The sequence below is a fragment of the Protopterus annectens genome, chromosome 5.part0 (assembly GCF_019279795.1).
Source record: "Protopterus annectens isolate FY-2018-M chromosome 5.part0, PAN1.0, whole genome shotgun sequence".
Classification (NCBI taxonomy): domain Eukaryota; kingdom Metazoa; phylum Chordata; order Ceratodontiformes; family Protopteridae; genus Protopterus; species Protopterus annectens.
Window position 1 is genome coordinate 1,592,561,842 of NC_056735.1, and position 16,611 is coordinate 1,592,578,452.

Here is a 16,611-nt window from a genome sequence, read left to right on the forward strand (position 1 = left end):
TTCTGCTTTAACAGCATATTAACAGCTCTCTCTCTCTCTCTTCTGAGGCAGGCAAAATTTGTTTCCCACCCTCTCACCCAGTCACAGTTGTCTTGTTAAATACCACTATCTTTCTAGTTGCCTGCCTCTTATGTTAATCTGACCATATATCTCATTTCCTCTCTACTTTCACTGGCTTGAGTGAGTAATCACTAAATCAAAAACCCCTCCCCTTCAACTATTTAAATTTATTGGCCATCCTACTGTATTCCATAGTACCAGAATACAAAAGTGACCACCCCTTTCAACCCATCTTGCTATTTTAAAAATAGTAACTCTCCACTAAACCATAACTTTTTAAACAGGTAAAACTTAAGTGACCTACTTTCATGTCTACCTTCTCTAGTGCACACTGCAGTGTGCATTTTTTTTCCATCTTACCTTTAAGCATCCCTGTGACTAGCACTTGCTCTAATACCTGCTGGAAAGCACTAGGAAGCCTTAAACTAATACAAGCACTCAACTCTCCTTGTTAATAAGAAGAAATTAATAGTAGGCACTAAACAGCCTATAATTGCAATGTACCTTGCTAAGGTAAGGGAAAACAGCTTCTGTACTTTACAAAAAAAAAAAAAAAAAAAAAAAAAGCACCAAACCAGGCATGTCCAAGGGTCAGCTTTCGGTGATTTCTCCTGTCCACCTGGTGAATCTGGGCATACTGGGGCAATGCAGCAATTGCCTCATGTACATAGACAACCCTCTCCTCCTACCACCCAACACTACAACCTGTGAGAGATGCACTTACATAGCCAAAATGGAAGCAAAGCTCTCTCCACCCAAGATTGTGCTAGACAGTCAAGAGGGGAAGGTTAACACCCACACTACACCTCAAGCAACACATAGCCCTTCTAAACCCACATCACCAACACCCACATATAGCAACACTAAATCCACATATGCAGAGGCCCTTAACTGTAACCTGCCCAAGCAACAAGGACCTCTGAAGCTGAAACGCAAGCAAACACCAATCACAACCAAAGTGTCACATAGTTCACAACACCTGTGTGCCACCCAGCAACAGCCCCTAAGGCAAGACAATGTACCTAACACTTTAGTCATAGGTGACTCTATAGTCCGGCACACTGATGTCCCTCTCACCAGGTTGAACAAGGAGAAAATTACAGTCAGCTGCCTGTCGGGTGCCAGGATCCACCACATAATGCATGCACTCAAGTCACTCCACAACAAATACAAATATGACTCTGTCATTGTCCATGTTGGAGTGAATGACTTCAGACGTACCTCCCTGGACTACATGAAAAGAGACATGGAAGAGCTCTCAGATCATGTGGCCCAGGCAGGTATGACCCTAGCCCTGAGTAGCATCCTGCCTTCACCCAGAATGATACCACAATATAAGGACAAAATGATTGACTTCAACAATTGGCTAAGCTTCTGGTGTCATTCAAAGGGGATCCAGTATCTGTCTGCCTGGGACAACATGATTGACAGACGATGATGCTTTGCCAGAGATGGTCTGCACCTGTCACCCCTGGGATTCAAGTTACTAGCTAAGGCTCTTGCCACCCCTATAGTGCCTTTTTTAGGCAAAGTTCTAAGGAGAAAACCACCAGCGTAACAGGTACAAGCATGCAAAATCTGAAGGTAATGCTACCTCAAAATGCACTCTCTCAAGGCACTCCTAAAAATGGAGAACATCGATATCTGTGCAGTAACTGGACCTGGTTCAAGGCTCCAGAGAGCACCCCTGCAATACCAGGCTACAACTCTTACCACACTTTTCGGCCACCAAAGCAGGACTGAAACCCTAAAGGTGGAGGAGTGTCAATATTCACCAAGGATATTCACACCACCAGGCTAGTTGCCCAACACAATGCGTCTGAAATTCTCCAAGTGCAACTAACACTAGGTAAGACTGCAATCCAAATTGTAGCTTGCTACAGATCCCCCACCATACCCCAAGATTCTCACTACACCTTTCTAAACATACTGGAAAATATTAAGATAGAACCAAACACCCTAATACTGGGTGACTTTAACTACCCTGCCATTAACTAGGAAAACTACTCATGTACCAACAACTTTGCCCAACGGTTCTTGGAATTCATAAATTCCAATGCCCTGGATCAACTAATCCATAGTCCCACCAGGGGCTCCAATATCCTAGACCTGGTCATTACCAACATGGGAAATCGATGCTCCACACCTATGGTCACCCCCTCATTAGTCAGGTCTGACCATAAGCTAATCACCCTTAACATCCACATTCCCACCCCCACCCCCCAGTAAGGAAACCTCCATAAAAAACTTCTCCAAAGTCAACTTCATGCTACTCAAATCAGAAGTGACAAACTTCATGACACCCATGCAGACGGGAGCTGAAAGTTCAACTGCTGAATCCTACACTAAGGCACTGTACGAGCACATCCACTCATGCATAAATCTTGCCATCCCAAATAGAACCAAGATGCTCTCATCCAAAAAAAAGAAGCCAATCTGGTGGTCCCCTGCCATAAAAAAACTTTACAACAAAAGGAAGAAACTGTTGCAGAAAAGAGGAAAATCCCAGGATGCAAAAAACTTCCTTACCAGCCTCAGTAAGAAACTGTAATCCCTCATAAAATCCTCCAAAAGCTAGTTACGAAAATAAAATTGCCAAAGATTCCAAAGACAACCACAAGGCATTCTATAACTATGTCAAGAATCTAAATGGCAATGCTCAGATCTGCTCTGAGCTAAAACAGAATGGCATTAAATATACTGATCCCAATGATATTGCCAATATCCTGGCAGATCGATTCAGTGCCAACTTCACCCCCTCTCATGCCCTAAATGGCCCATCTCAATACTGGAAGATTGCCAAATTCTGGTAATAATGGACACACAGGTAAAAAACACACTCTCCAAAGCTAAGAATACAGCATCCATGGGACCAGATGACATCCTGGGCTGTGTACTACATGAACTGCAATATGAACTGGCACCTCACCTAAGTGTCATGTTTAATCATAGCCTCACCTCAGGTTTCATGCCCACTGAGTGGCACAGAGCTACAGTTATCCCACTCCACAAGGGGGGATCCACCTTGGATCCCGGAAACTACTGTCCCATCAGTCTGACAAGCCTTATCTGCAAGGCCATGGAGCGCATTATCATGGAACTTATAAACAAAGACATTTGCAACCTTTAAACATAGGACCCCACCCAGTTTGGGTTCTTGAAGGGCTGATCTTGTCTCCTGAACCTGATTGACTTCTTTGAATCAGTCTCCAGAGCCATGGACAAGGGTAAGGTGGTCCACACAGCCTATCTGGACCTTGCCAAGGCCTTTGACACCATCCCCCACTCTGGAATCATAGATAAACTTACTAAGCTGGGCATTAATCCCTACATCACCCAATGGGTTGCTAACTGGCTTACTGATAGAACCCACACTGTAAATGTAGCCGACTCCAAATCCAGCTCTAGACAAGTGACAAGTGAAATACCTCAGGGTTCAGTTCTGGGACCGCTCTTGTTTGGCATCTACTTCTCCGAAGTACAGGCCAAAACTAGGGGACTCTGGATAACAAAGTTCCCAGATGACTGCAAACTGGGAGCCATTATTGCATCCCCAAATGATGTGGATACTCTACAAAAGGGCCTTACAGAAACAGATGGTTGGTGCCAGAGCCATGGGCTCAAGCTCAATGCCAAGAAATGTATAGTTATCCCCTTTGGGAAAAAACATGTATCCGTGAATTACAATATAGGTGGCAGTACACTAAACACCGAAAGTGTGATAAGAGACTTAGGGACACAGGTGGACAGTGGTCTCACCTTCGATAACCACATCGCCACAACAGTCAGGAAATCCTTCTATGTGGCACACCTCATCTCTAAGGGCTTTTCATCCAGAAAAAAGGAGGTCATTGTCCCACTGTACTCATCCCTCATTAGAACCATTATAGAATACAATGCCCAGTTTGGTATGTACCTCTCAAGACATCTGCAACAACTGGAAAGGCCGCAGAAACACCTCACTAAAAGAATCGCAGGCCTAAAGCAGATGCCCTATGCTGACCGCTTTAAAAATCTCCAGCTATACTCTGTCGCATATTGTCTACTCAGAGGCGATCTTTGCTTAACATACAAGGCCATGTCAAACCCAGAGCTGTTGGACAAGCTACACTTAAAGAAATCCCAATCCCTCAGAGCCACACACTCCAGGGATCTAAACCTTGCCATCACAATAAACAAAACATGCTGGAGGGATAGGTTCCTGACCCAGAGACTCCCCAGACTCTGGAATAGATTGCCCATACATGTCAAGCAGAGTGCCTCTTTGGTCCTCTTCAAAAGGAACCTTGACGATTGGATGGGAGAAAGGAAATTCAACCCAGGGATCACGTTAGTTGCCCTGCTAGACAGGGGTCCATGGAAGTAAATAGTGTGGGAAGAAATAGCCAGGGAATTATTATGGCTAGGCTTGTATAGGCCCTAGGGCTTAACCTATTCAGCCTGCATGTTCTCAGTGCAGCACATAGGTATAGTAGCTTGCATTACTGCCTCAAACCACTTGCCTGTGGAATTTTATAGATTTTGTTTGTGGGGTATACCTTATGAGTGGATTCTGCATATCTTCCCTTTGTGCATGAGCATTTTCTCCAAGTACTATAGACTTTTTCTCATATCATAAGGACTTGACAGGGGTGAGATGGCAATTCCAGTAATTCTCCATAGTCATGTATGTGCATACACGTGTGTGTGTGTGTTTGTGTGTGTGTGTGTGTGTGTGTGTGTGTGTGTGTGTGTGTGTGTGTGTGTGTGTGTGTGTGTGTGTGTGTGTGTATTTCCTATGATAGACCAGTATCATGTCAAGGATTAATTTCTCTGTTATATCCCCAGTGAGTGATAAGATAGGCTTTAGCTTCTTGTGATCCTGAATTGGATTACGTGGGCAACAGGAGAATGAGTAAATTACTGAATGAAAGACTATGTAACCACTAACATAGCTTCAGTACAAACATTAATGCTCCAAGTCTTTCAAATCAGAATGTTGGATATGTTTCTGTATCCATTCAGACAAAAAGCTGTATCCCACTTTTTTACTAAACCCTATGATGGTGATCATCATTGGGGATATTAGACATTCAGCTGTAATTAGCCTTCTAGAAAACAATAATACTATCTAGCCTAAATACTGTTAGAACAGGCAAATATTTATTTCTCTCTTAAAATAACATCAATATTTTAGCTTGAACCATATAGTTTGAATGCCATAAAGTAAAACAAAACTTATGTGGTGGCATGAGCATTGATCACCATGATCTCTAGCTTGTTTAATTAGATAGGTAGGGTTCTAATCTCACAGCAGTGAACCTGTGTGTGTGTGTGTGTGTGTGTGTGTGTGTGTGTGTGTGTGTGTGTGTGTGTGTGTGTGTGTGTGTGTGTGTGTATGTGTGTGTTTGTGTGTGTCTGTGTATGTGAAGTCAGATAAGCATGACTCCAGGTCCTGCTGCCCTCACTCAAGTAGGTACTTTGTCAATCAATTGGCACTGAGGGTTAAATGTGGGATTTGTAGTTTTTGTGGTACAGGGTTCATTTCCCTTACCCCTCCTTTGACTACTGTGTGACCTTGACCTTGTCATACAACCAGACACTGTGACGCGGTTCATGGGTTGCCCCTGTAAAGGTACTGCGTGGCCAGGGGATCTACCTGTTTAATAAAAAGGCATATTATAGATTTGGGTTATGGTGTTAGAGTTAAATGCTGTGTTATTTACCTGGTGTAACTAGATAGCTCGGGGTTCTAATCTCACAGCAGTCTATCTGCAATGTAGTGACAGAATACAGAATGTTGCATATTGCATTTTTTTTCACAGCACAGTCAAATCACACTTTGAATCAGCTACAAAGGATCACCAGACTCAAGTAAAAAGTACAACAGAACATATGCAAACACGACTTTATGGCTTCGGACTAATACTTTTGGGAAATGTGCACAAAGGTATGTTGAGCTTTCCTACACACAGTGCACCCATCACACTCAGCATGAAGTAGACAAATAGACCCACATTTGCTAAGGCACTTAAATATAACCTTTCTAAATCCCAAAGATCTCCTAGATGATGCACGCAAAACAAATGTGCTTATCAACCCAAATGCACTCTTTCAATGCAACGCCGACAACAACAACACATACAGCTACATTTCATAGAGTCTCTACTTTTAAACTTAGGCAAAACACCAGACAACCCAGCATTCTGGTCATTGAAGACTCCATTGTGAGACACACTGACATCCCTCTCACCTGTCAGTTGCAATCAGGGGCCAGGATCTGCCATATTATGCATGTCTTTAACTCATTGTTTCACAAGTACCAGTATGAGTTAGTCATAGTCCTTGTGGGTGCAAATGACCTTCCTAGAATTTAAGAAGAGAGACATCATGGACCTCTTGGACTATGTGTCCCATGCTGGGAAATGCCTGGCATTGCGCGATATTCTACCTTTTCCAAGGATGATGCCACAATATGAGCAGCTATGTCATTCTACGGGGGTGCAATATCTGCAATATGGGAGTAGATGGTCAACAGACTATGCAGATTTGACAGGTATCATCTGCATTTCTCTTCTCTGTGTTTTCAGATATTAGCTAAAACATGGTGCCTTTTTTAGGCTATGCCAATTCAAAATCAAGAAAATCTGAAGGTGTTTCTGCTCATTGCTACTAGTGTAAACGAGAATATAATTTCCCTACATGCTCTACTAACCCTAAAGAATGCTAACACCTGTGCAGTGGTTTGTAGCCATGGAGAGCACCCTGGCAGTGCAGGGCATCTGACTGACCAAATTTATAGACAAATGCATATTAGAAGGAACTGTTGAATCCCCCACTGACACAAATTCTCTCCAAGAAGGGTTGACACAGACAAATAACTGGTACCAGAGCCATGGACTAAAACTAAATGCAAAGCAATGTATAATTATTTCCTTCAGGAAGTCAGTCATTTCTGGTGAATTCCATATTGCCAACACAAGAGTCAACCCAGCAGTCATGGACTTGTGGACATGCACAAACGGGAATCTAGCCTTTGACCATCATGTGTCTATGGTAGTCAGGAAATAATTCTATGTTGTGCAACTTATAAGCAAAGGTATGGCATCTAGGGCAAGGGAGGTCATTGTTCCACTGTATTCAGCACTCAACAGTCATATTATTGAGAATAATGCTCCTTTTGGAATGTACCACCTAAACAGACACATCCAACAATTGCAATGTCCACAGAAATTCCTCACTAAAAATACAGGGTGTAAGTAACATGTCCTGTGTAATCTGCCTAAAAGCCCAATCTCCATATTTTGTCTCCTACAGGCTGTTGAGGGGGGAGATCTATATCTGTCATAAAAGGGCATTGTCAGACCCCACTCTGATGGAACTGCTGCATATGTGAAAAACAAACAGCACTTAAATTACCCATTCTAAAGTATTAAACCTTGTCTATGATATAAATAGGAAGTGCTGGAGAGACATGTATATATCCCAGAGAATACTCCTTTTCTGGAACAGGATCATCTTCCATATGAAGCACAGTTCCTCCCTAACCCAAATGAAGTACAACTTGGGCATTTGGATGTGGAACATGAAATGTATCCCTGGTTTAGCAACTATGTCTACAAAGAACAGAGACAGCCTGTAAATGATTCATGTTCTAGGCCCCTGCTTACACTTACCATGAGTAAGGATTTGGGATGCATGGCTAGGTTTATAAATGCCCCAGTGATCGTTAACCAAGTACATGCCTATGAAAAAAATTGCAAGTGGAGGCAATTTGAACAGTGCATTGTGCCATTGTGTTGTAGAACATCAGGAAAGTGTGTCTGATATGCCATTAGGAATTTGCACAGGTTGTTAGCTGATAGCAGTAAATAGAGCTTGCCAGACATATTTGTCTTTGTACACCTGTATAGTTAAGGGATTTGACAGTGTTTAAGTTAGGCGAGATCAAAGAAGAGCCATAAAACTCCAACAAACAGCAAATATGAGCAGATAAAACATGTAAAATATGCTTTATTAACAAAATAGTGAGCATGTTCATCTTGTACAATTCCAAAACTTCATCAGACTGTGTCATTACTATCTACCCCATTTAAATAACTTCATCAAACACATGATCAATACATTAGCCTCATAAATATTCATAAATTACATCATAAATGTTCTTAAAGTTTGTATAATAGATTGTGATGTGTTTTAAAATCATGGTTATTATATTCTGTAAGCACTTTAGAGGAAGTGGTTTGTTTATGATGTAATTTATGAATATTTATGAATATTTATGAGGCTGATATCATTGGTCATGTGTTTGATGAATTTATTTATACGGGGTAGTTAGTAATGACACTGTCTGATGACGTTTTGGAATTGCACAAGATGAAAGTGCTCAGTATTTTGTTAATAAAACTTATTTTGCCTGTTTTCTTTGCTCATATTCATTGTTGGTTGGAGTTTTATGGCATTTGTTTGTTTCCTCTTGTTGGCAAGATCAAAGAAAACATAAGAAGAAAGAAACTGAGAGATTAAGGAAAAGCAAGGTCAGAGGATAGGGTTTGAAAGTGACAGACCTAAGATAGACCCAAATGGAGCAGGGGGTATTTATGGACTTCACAGAGAGGGTTCTGGTCTCTTTGACACAGGTGTTTGGTGTTCAGTTGACCAATTACTAATGGCCAAGTAACCAGTGTTGTGGTAATTGACAGCTGCTTGAGCTATGTGTTTTTTAGGGAAAAACAGGTTTCATTCTTCTTTGAGGTAGGTATCCTAGTACCACATGAACCAAACAGGGAGAAATAAAAATAAACAGCAATACAATTAGCATGGATGGTAAAATAAATTGTATGGCTAGGCCTACAGGGATTGAGGTACAATGGGTTTTGAACTCTGTGCTGGAGGAGGGGAACAATCTCACCTTGTTCCCTGAGATTGTCATCTGCACAGTGATGTCCTGCTTGCTTTTTTCTATTGGTCTAGGTAAACAGGCCAGCAAAGCTGCTATGAAGGTTGCAGTGCTCTGGCAGTGGTTGGAGGAGGACAGTCATCTCACCTAGACTGTTTCAATGGTTGTAGTTTGGTTAGTGTTGTTGTGAAGCTGGTCTGGGTCCTCGTGGAATTTTGTGGATGGCTAAGTGCCTGCTGATCCTTGGCAGTGTCAATATACATTCATTTCCTTTCCCCTGTTCACTCTTTACATGTCAGTTGCTTGCAGAACTTACTTTCTGTAGGGATGCATTAGAAGTTGGAGGGTTTTAGACGGAGCTTGGGAAATGTTAGCTGGATCAGAATTTCCATTATGAGAAGTCTAGTGAGGGGACCACGCAAAGCTCTTTCCTCTTTGGGATGTTCAACAATCCTTGGTGGCCTTGGTGGTGAATGACAGAGACTTCAGGCCTGCCAGGTAGACCTCAGGATAGAATGGGATTTGCTATTGCTTCAAAGCCTGTCTCATCAATAATTTTAGTCAACTGCTAATCCATCTCATAACAACTGGGTCACATCTATGAGCAACATGATACTGTAGCGACATGCGTTGATGTGGGCAACAATGATAAATTGGCATACAAATTAAGTTAAGCAATTTTTGCCATTAGAGTAAGAAAAACTTAAACATAATCACAAAGAATCCAATGGCTGCCAAATGTAGCTACATCAGCAACTCAGTAGTGTTTTCTTTACAAGCTATACACAAACGTCTTGTCATTTAATTAGGAATCTTTTCTGTGATGCTGCAGCATAGGTGCAGTTTTGGAATATAGACATGGATCATAATCTCATGATTAAGAAATGCACTTGAAATCAGTGCTAGGTATGCACAGGCTGCTCACAGCTTTAAGATCTTAATGATGATTAACATGCATTTCTAAGAAACTAAATCAATATCAGACATTTATATTTGAAGTTATATGGTCTAGAGTGATTGGATAATTGAAATATGATCAGAAATAGGCACTGGCCAAAAATAATCATGTCTGATACAAAAACTAACAAAAAACAAAACAACAACAAAAAAAAAAATGTTTGTGTGGGTGGCATACCCCATCCTTTCTAGGTTCTGCATGACTTGCAACCATCGCCTAATATTATGGAATTTGTGATTGCCACATATCATGGCTGAGGGGAACAAACCCTGAATCTGTCATCAGTTGCCAACATTTTACTGATATGTAATTTTAGAAATTAGGTTACCAAAGGGACAACCAGCTCCACTGATTAGCCGGAAGTACATCATGCAGTCAAATTAAGTATTTGTGACTATCACTCACAGACATTAGTTTGTATGAATAGCCTAGTTCAAGCTGAATATGGCAAAGCATAAAGTGCAAGATCACTGATTCTTTTTAAAATGGAAAATGGGTTGGATAACGGTAACAATATGGGAGACTGCAGATGGTAAGGAAATAGAATGAGAAGTGCAAATGTCAGGCAAACTAATATACATAAATATGTGTGCATTTGTGTGTGCGTCTCCCACTCTCTCTGTCTACATATGTATATATATATATATATATATATATATATATATATATATATATATATATATATTGACATCTTTATGCCTGTAATGTATGACTGGGGAAGAGTTAGGCTTTATAGTACATTTATTTAACTGTAACCACATTATGTCCACGGTCTCTGCTGAACAAGGGGTGTATTATCCCAGTTAGACATTTTTGGTAAACAGATGTCAAATAAATAAATGAAATAAAATTAAACAGGTAATTTTTCTTAACAGATCAGTTCAGAGGGTGCATCCCAGAGGAACAGTTGTCAGGGCCTTGTGTGAATAAACCTACATGATATCTACACTTGGCAGATACAGTAGATATCTGCAATGCACTGTAGTTACAATAGAATACCATACCATAGCAAATCATTTCATTTTTAAGTTTTGGTTACTAAACATGAACTAAAAATTCCAAGCAGTACGCCAGCCTTAAACATTAGTTGAGGATGGAAATGTTGCACTGGAGGGAATGAGATAACACAATATGCAATAACTGATCTCTATAGCTTATGTTCCACATTGGACAATATTTTTTATTCACATGGAGGGAGTTAATCGGATATCAGACTATTGATATATAATCAATATTTTTAGAACTCATAGTATAAGTGATGTTTTTTTTTCTTTTGATGCCACATTATTACTTAATCTTTTATGAGACAAGGAAACTTTTTTATTTTATTTTATTTCTTGCTTTTCTTTTTTTTTTTTTTTTGTTATATTATTTTATTCTGTAATTGTGGTTTTGAAGTAGTGGGACCAGGAGCTATACAGTCCAGTTTTGTGAATGACCTGACCTATACAGTTTAGTTTTGCATTCTCAGCCACTGATGGACTGATTCAGAATGAATACCCCTGGTGTGTATGTATACAGGTATGTGTGCCATATTTTACTCATACAAAATCTAAGTCTTTGACTAATTATTAACACATGGTTATTTTTGTGAACCTTTGAATGAATATGTATACATGCTTCATTTTCTATCTGCTGTTATAAATCATGTCTTTATTCTTTCTCTCTGTTATCCAGTATGATATAGGAGAGCATGCTTCCAATAGCTAACTCTGTCTTTTATACTGAAAGTCAGGTCAAAGTTTTCACAACATCCAACAGCATCCAACATGTAGTTGTGAGGGTTGACCTGTTATAATTATGTGAGCATCTTGTTATCTTGACTAATATTTGGAGATGCTGAATACCATTATACTAAAGCCAAAGAAATGGGACAAATTAATAGCATACCATTGAAGTTGGCTGCTTAACTGTCATTTCATGTTAAATCCTAATAAAACCAAACTGCTGCTTTTATCCCCCACTCCCAAGTCTGCCCCTATAACCTTTACATTAAAATCCAACAATGGCACCATTATTTCCCCAGATTCCTCAACCAAACTGTTAGGAGTTGTAATAAATAATAACCTTAAGTTTGATCTGCATATCAATAAAGCTATTAAAAAAGTTAATAAAACAATTGGCTCACTATATAGGATCAAGGCCTTCCTAACGTTATTAGCCAGAACTGTAATTGCTCTGACACATCTACTCTCCACCCTCCTCTATGCTGCCCCTCTATTTGCAAACTGACCTTAATAAACTTTCTAGCAGCTACAATCACATTGCTAGGTTTGCTACCGCTGCAGCCTATAGAACTCATCACTGTCATAACCTAAATCTACTAGGATGGCTTGAACTGCCTAACCTACTTCAGGTTAACCAACTAATAGTTGCACACAAGATCCTGTACCAGTCAGATAATACACCCATACTTAAAAACCTCATCACCCCCTACAGTAACCTTAGTGCACTTCGTTCGTCTGAAAGACTACTAGTTCAAACTCTCAAATCCAACAACACAGCCGGAGAATCTCTATTTGCTAACTCTGTTGGCAAAACTTGGAATTCTTTTCCTGATAATCTTACATCTGAACTCTCTCTACCTCAGTTCAAGAAAAGTCCGATTCAGTACTTTAAAAAACGATGGCTATGTCCTTGTTCTAGTCCAGACTAACTCTAACCATCACTCGTGTGCACATGGAGGACTTCTGCCTACACTTTATTGTTTCTTAAATCCTATGATCTCCTTGGATCTACTACCAGGTTACCCTACTAGGCATTCAATACCCTATCATTCTTAAAAACACTGTCTAGAATTTTCCATCTGAGTAAAAATTTAATAATTTGTTTATGTATCTGTTATTGTGTTTGTTTACATCTGTGTAAAAATCCTTTTATTTGTGTTTTATTTTGTGTTTTAAAATGCAAAAATGTAACAGTTTGTTGAATATCTGTTTGGAGCTTTTCTCCCCGGGCCTCCACTGAAAATGGACATGTATCCAGTCAGACTACCCAGTAAAAAAATGTAAAATAAAATAAATGATGCAGCACAGAGGGGCCTGTTTACATATCTGATATAAGCAGTGTCTGGTATATTGTAAAATTAATCCACAAAACAAACCACATTTCAAAGGCAGCTAAACTGTATACACAAGCAGGAGTCCAATAACAACACTTCCAATAACCTAGCAACAGCAAAAGGAGATACCAAGGAATAATTCAGAAAAGATTTAATGAACCTATGAAAACTCTTGTGACATAATATCGTAAAAAACAATTACACGAATCAGTAAAAGTTATGGGTGCATTCAGTGTAATTATCTTTTCAACTTAGTATGTTAAGAACGTAATTTCTGCACATGCAATCAGGTATAAGCAAAAGAACTATCTGCTGCTAATTTATTCACATATGGTGTTGCTTATGTAACTAGAATAGGACAATGTGTAAGGTATTTCAACAGGGTTATACTCTTTGAGTTTTACAAAAGAAACACATAGTCATCCTGCAGTATGTGGGCTTTCTCATTAGTAGCTCATTTTCAGAAGCTGGACACAACTGAGAGCCATAGTAACCATTCAGACTAATAGTGACTATATGTGCCTGGTTGTATCAATCAGAATTTGACCACCATTAGTGCTTACTTTGAGTATAAGGCAGTAGATATGTCAAATATAATCTGTGGACATTTTACTTGATCAAGGGATAGTGGAATATATCTAGGAGATATATCACATCCTAAATCAACTAACAATCTTAAGATAATAAGAAATCCCAATCCATCATAACCACAGAAAACAATACAAACCTAATGTATAATATTTCAAATGTTGCAGCAGTCATCACGGTAACATCTCATAATATTAGACTAAGCATTCTCTTGTATCATTTTTAAATATATTGTGCCTTGTTAATATAAAGCTCCACTTACATTCAATGTCAAGAAACATGTTCCTTCTGTGTCCGCCAATAGTACTTGTTGCTTCACAGTCATACATCCCAGCATCTGATAGTTTAACATCTCTGATCTCCAACAGCGACTTTCCATATTGTCCACGCACTTCAATTCGATCTCCAGAATTCTGCAATAAGGTTAAATAGACCAAATGAATGGATGCTTTTATACACACACACACACACACACACACACACACACACACACACACACACACATGCACACACACATGCACACACACACACACACAAACACACACACACATACACACACACACAGACACACACACAACACAAATATTGACCTTTTAGTATTTTTTCTTATGAGACAACTTTAACTTGACATAAATTTCAAAGATTTAATATAATAACTGGAATAACATAACATAGCACATTGTCTCTCACAAATGAAAATTTTGTATTCTTTAGTCTAGGATCACTATTTGAAATAGTTTATGGGATCCATGTCTAGGAAAAGTGAAAAAAAAATAAAATAAACCACAGAAGAGTTCTTCAAAGGTCCAGTATTTTGTTCAAGATTTTCTTCATTCCGGGAAATGTTAGGTTAAGGATTCTATGAGGTACACTGCTGAAATACCTGTAGGCACATTTGCTCAAAACTCAGCAAAAGAGGAGATTCCCATAACAGAGGGCTTTTCATTATAAGATGATTAAGTTCAAAGACTGGGTTACCATTAGGGAAGAAGAGGACAATAATGGGTGTGCAGCATTTGTACAGGGCTTTAAGGAATGCATTTACTGGCGTGTCCTCCAGGTGGTTTGGAAGCCTAATTGTTGTGAATGAAACTGGTGTTCTGAATAGAGTTTCAAGCTAACAGAACACAATGGGCAAAACTAAGCTGGCATCTATTAGAACAAAAGATAGTGAGTGCTTTATAGTGAAGCAGGGCTCATTTCTGGTTTTTCCACAGTTTTAGTATATGTCTTACAAAAGTCCTGAGAGAGATATCACTTGGACTGTTAAGACACAGAACTGAACTTATAAAACTGTGCAGATTTTTGGTGAAAAGCAGTGATGGTTCTGAGATTAAAAGCTGTGCAGTATTACTCACAAACAGAATCATTCAGTACTGCATTGGAAGGCAGTGGTTAACATCAACAGAAGCATTGTCAGGACTGTGAACTATAGGGATGAAATCAGATTGTCCCAATGCAAATGGAACCAATGGGCATTTGCCATCCAGATCTGAAGTACATAATGGAAGATTAATTCTGTGGTTTTTAAGACTGTAACACAAGATTGCCAGAAACACTAATGGGGATAATGACTATTCAGCAATAGGAAAGATTCGTATCATAGAAAATGTAAATTGGAGTTAAAGAATGAAAACAGTCACGATGTGGAAGAACCTTATCACTACTCTAGAAAATTATCATCAGGGTACAGCCTGTAATAATTGCTGCGGGATATTGTACATCCACATGAGCTACCCCCAAGTCAAGCAGATGCAACTTAAGTTTATTCATATGAATGGTGGCAAACTCAGGAGTGCAGCACTCCCAAAAGCTGCAATGCAGTGTCAGCAATTCTATCACTTTTAGTGGGAATACAACCCACAGCCTTCTGATCTTCCAGCAGCAAAGGCTGAACCTTTGACTCTGTAAGACACTATCTCTCTTGGTGTAATAGTGTTCCCTTTTGCCAAAATGAATGGGTTTCATCTGAAGATTGACAGCTTTATACAGATACAGCTGGAGGGTTAAGCATGACAGATTATGTAAAGGGAGTTGGTTTGCTGTGGAATGGCCTACTGAATGGCTGCTGGAATGGAGGAAAGATATTGTATTTTTGGAACTGATGCTGATATGGGTGGCTTCAGTAGTTCAGCACGATAATTAAAAAAAAAACAGGAAGTTAGTTTTTCATTCTGATTATTAGGTGGAGGCACAGACTATGCCCAAGAAGACTGTTGGGTCTGGGGTGCTTCATTTAGTATTGAGGAAGTTTGTTTTAGAAAGTGTGACGATTAATTTTACATTTTCTGCTAAACATGTACAAGGCAGATTGAATGTAGTAGCTGACAGATTCTCTCACTTCCACGTCTACAGGTTTTGGACATTGGTACCAGAGGCAGAGGGGCATCCAGGTACTGGGTAAAAGGAGCTGTGGAAAATTGGCAGTCAGAAGCAGGTTGGCTGTTCAGCAATTGTATGCCAGGGCAATGAGAAGAGCTTATAGATAATCTCTGGATGTTTTTATATTTCTTGTTCAGCAGGTGCCTAAGCAAGACAGGTTTTTTTTGGTCAACCTAATAGCTAGATATATGGATTACAGGAGGCAGTAAGACCAGAATGGAAAGCAGCTTGCAGGTATTAGTGTTAAGCTGAGGTTTGCAAAGCTGAATTATGTTATCAACCATTAGATTTTGACAATACTGAAAGGGCATTAAAGACTGAAGGCTTTAGAAGCTGACAGAAAACTGCCATTAAGAAAGCAATTATTATGGCTACCATTAAAAGCTTTGTATCAGGCATCACAGAGTTATAATTGGTATTTTTTGTAGGTATTTTTGTCCAAGTTCATTATTTCGGTAAAGGTAAGACTTCTGCTTTGCAAGGTTAATCTACTGAAGTAATAAACAGGATGGGGAGATAGTATTCAGATGCATTTCTCTACAGTATTAGATAGGTCTAGAGAGCAGTAGTTTATTTCTGTTAGTTACCGTTTTTATTTGCTTTTCAAGGCAAAACAGGATTTTCAGTGTTATTTGTATTTTTTTGTGTATGGGGCAGCCAAATGGACAACAGTGATGTGTCCTG

General features: G+C 39.5%; 1 protein-coding gene across 1 annotated transcript in view; it reads right to left on the reverse strand.

Moving 5' to 3' along the window:
- The window catches only part of NCAM2 (neural cell adhesion molecule 2), a 2,742,482-nt gene that overhangs the window by 1,529,270 nt on the left and 1,196,601 nt on the right, over window positions 1-16,611 (reverse strand). Inside the window, exon 9 of the mRNA XM_044072021.1 lies at window positions 13,808-13,958. Within this exon, the coding sequence (XP_043927956.1) occupies window positions 13,808-13,958 (151 nt within the window). The remainder of the gene's footprint in view (window positions 1-13,807; window positions 13,959-16,611) is intronic.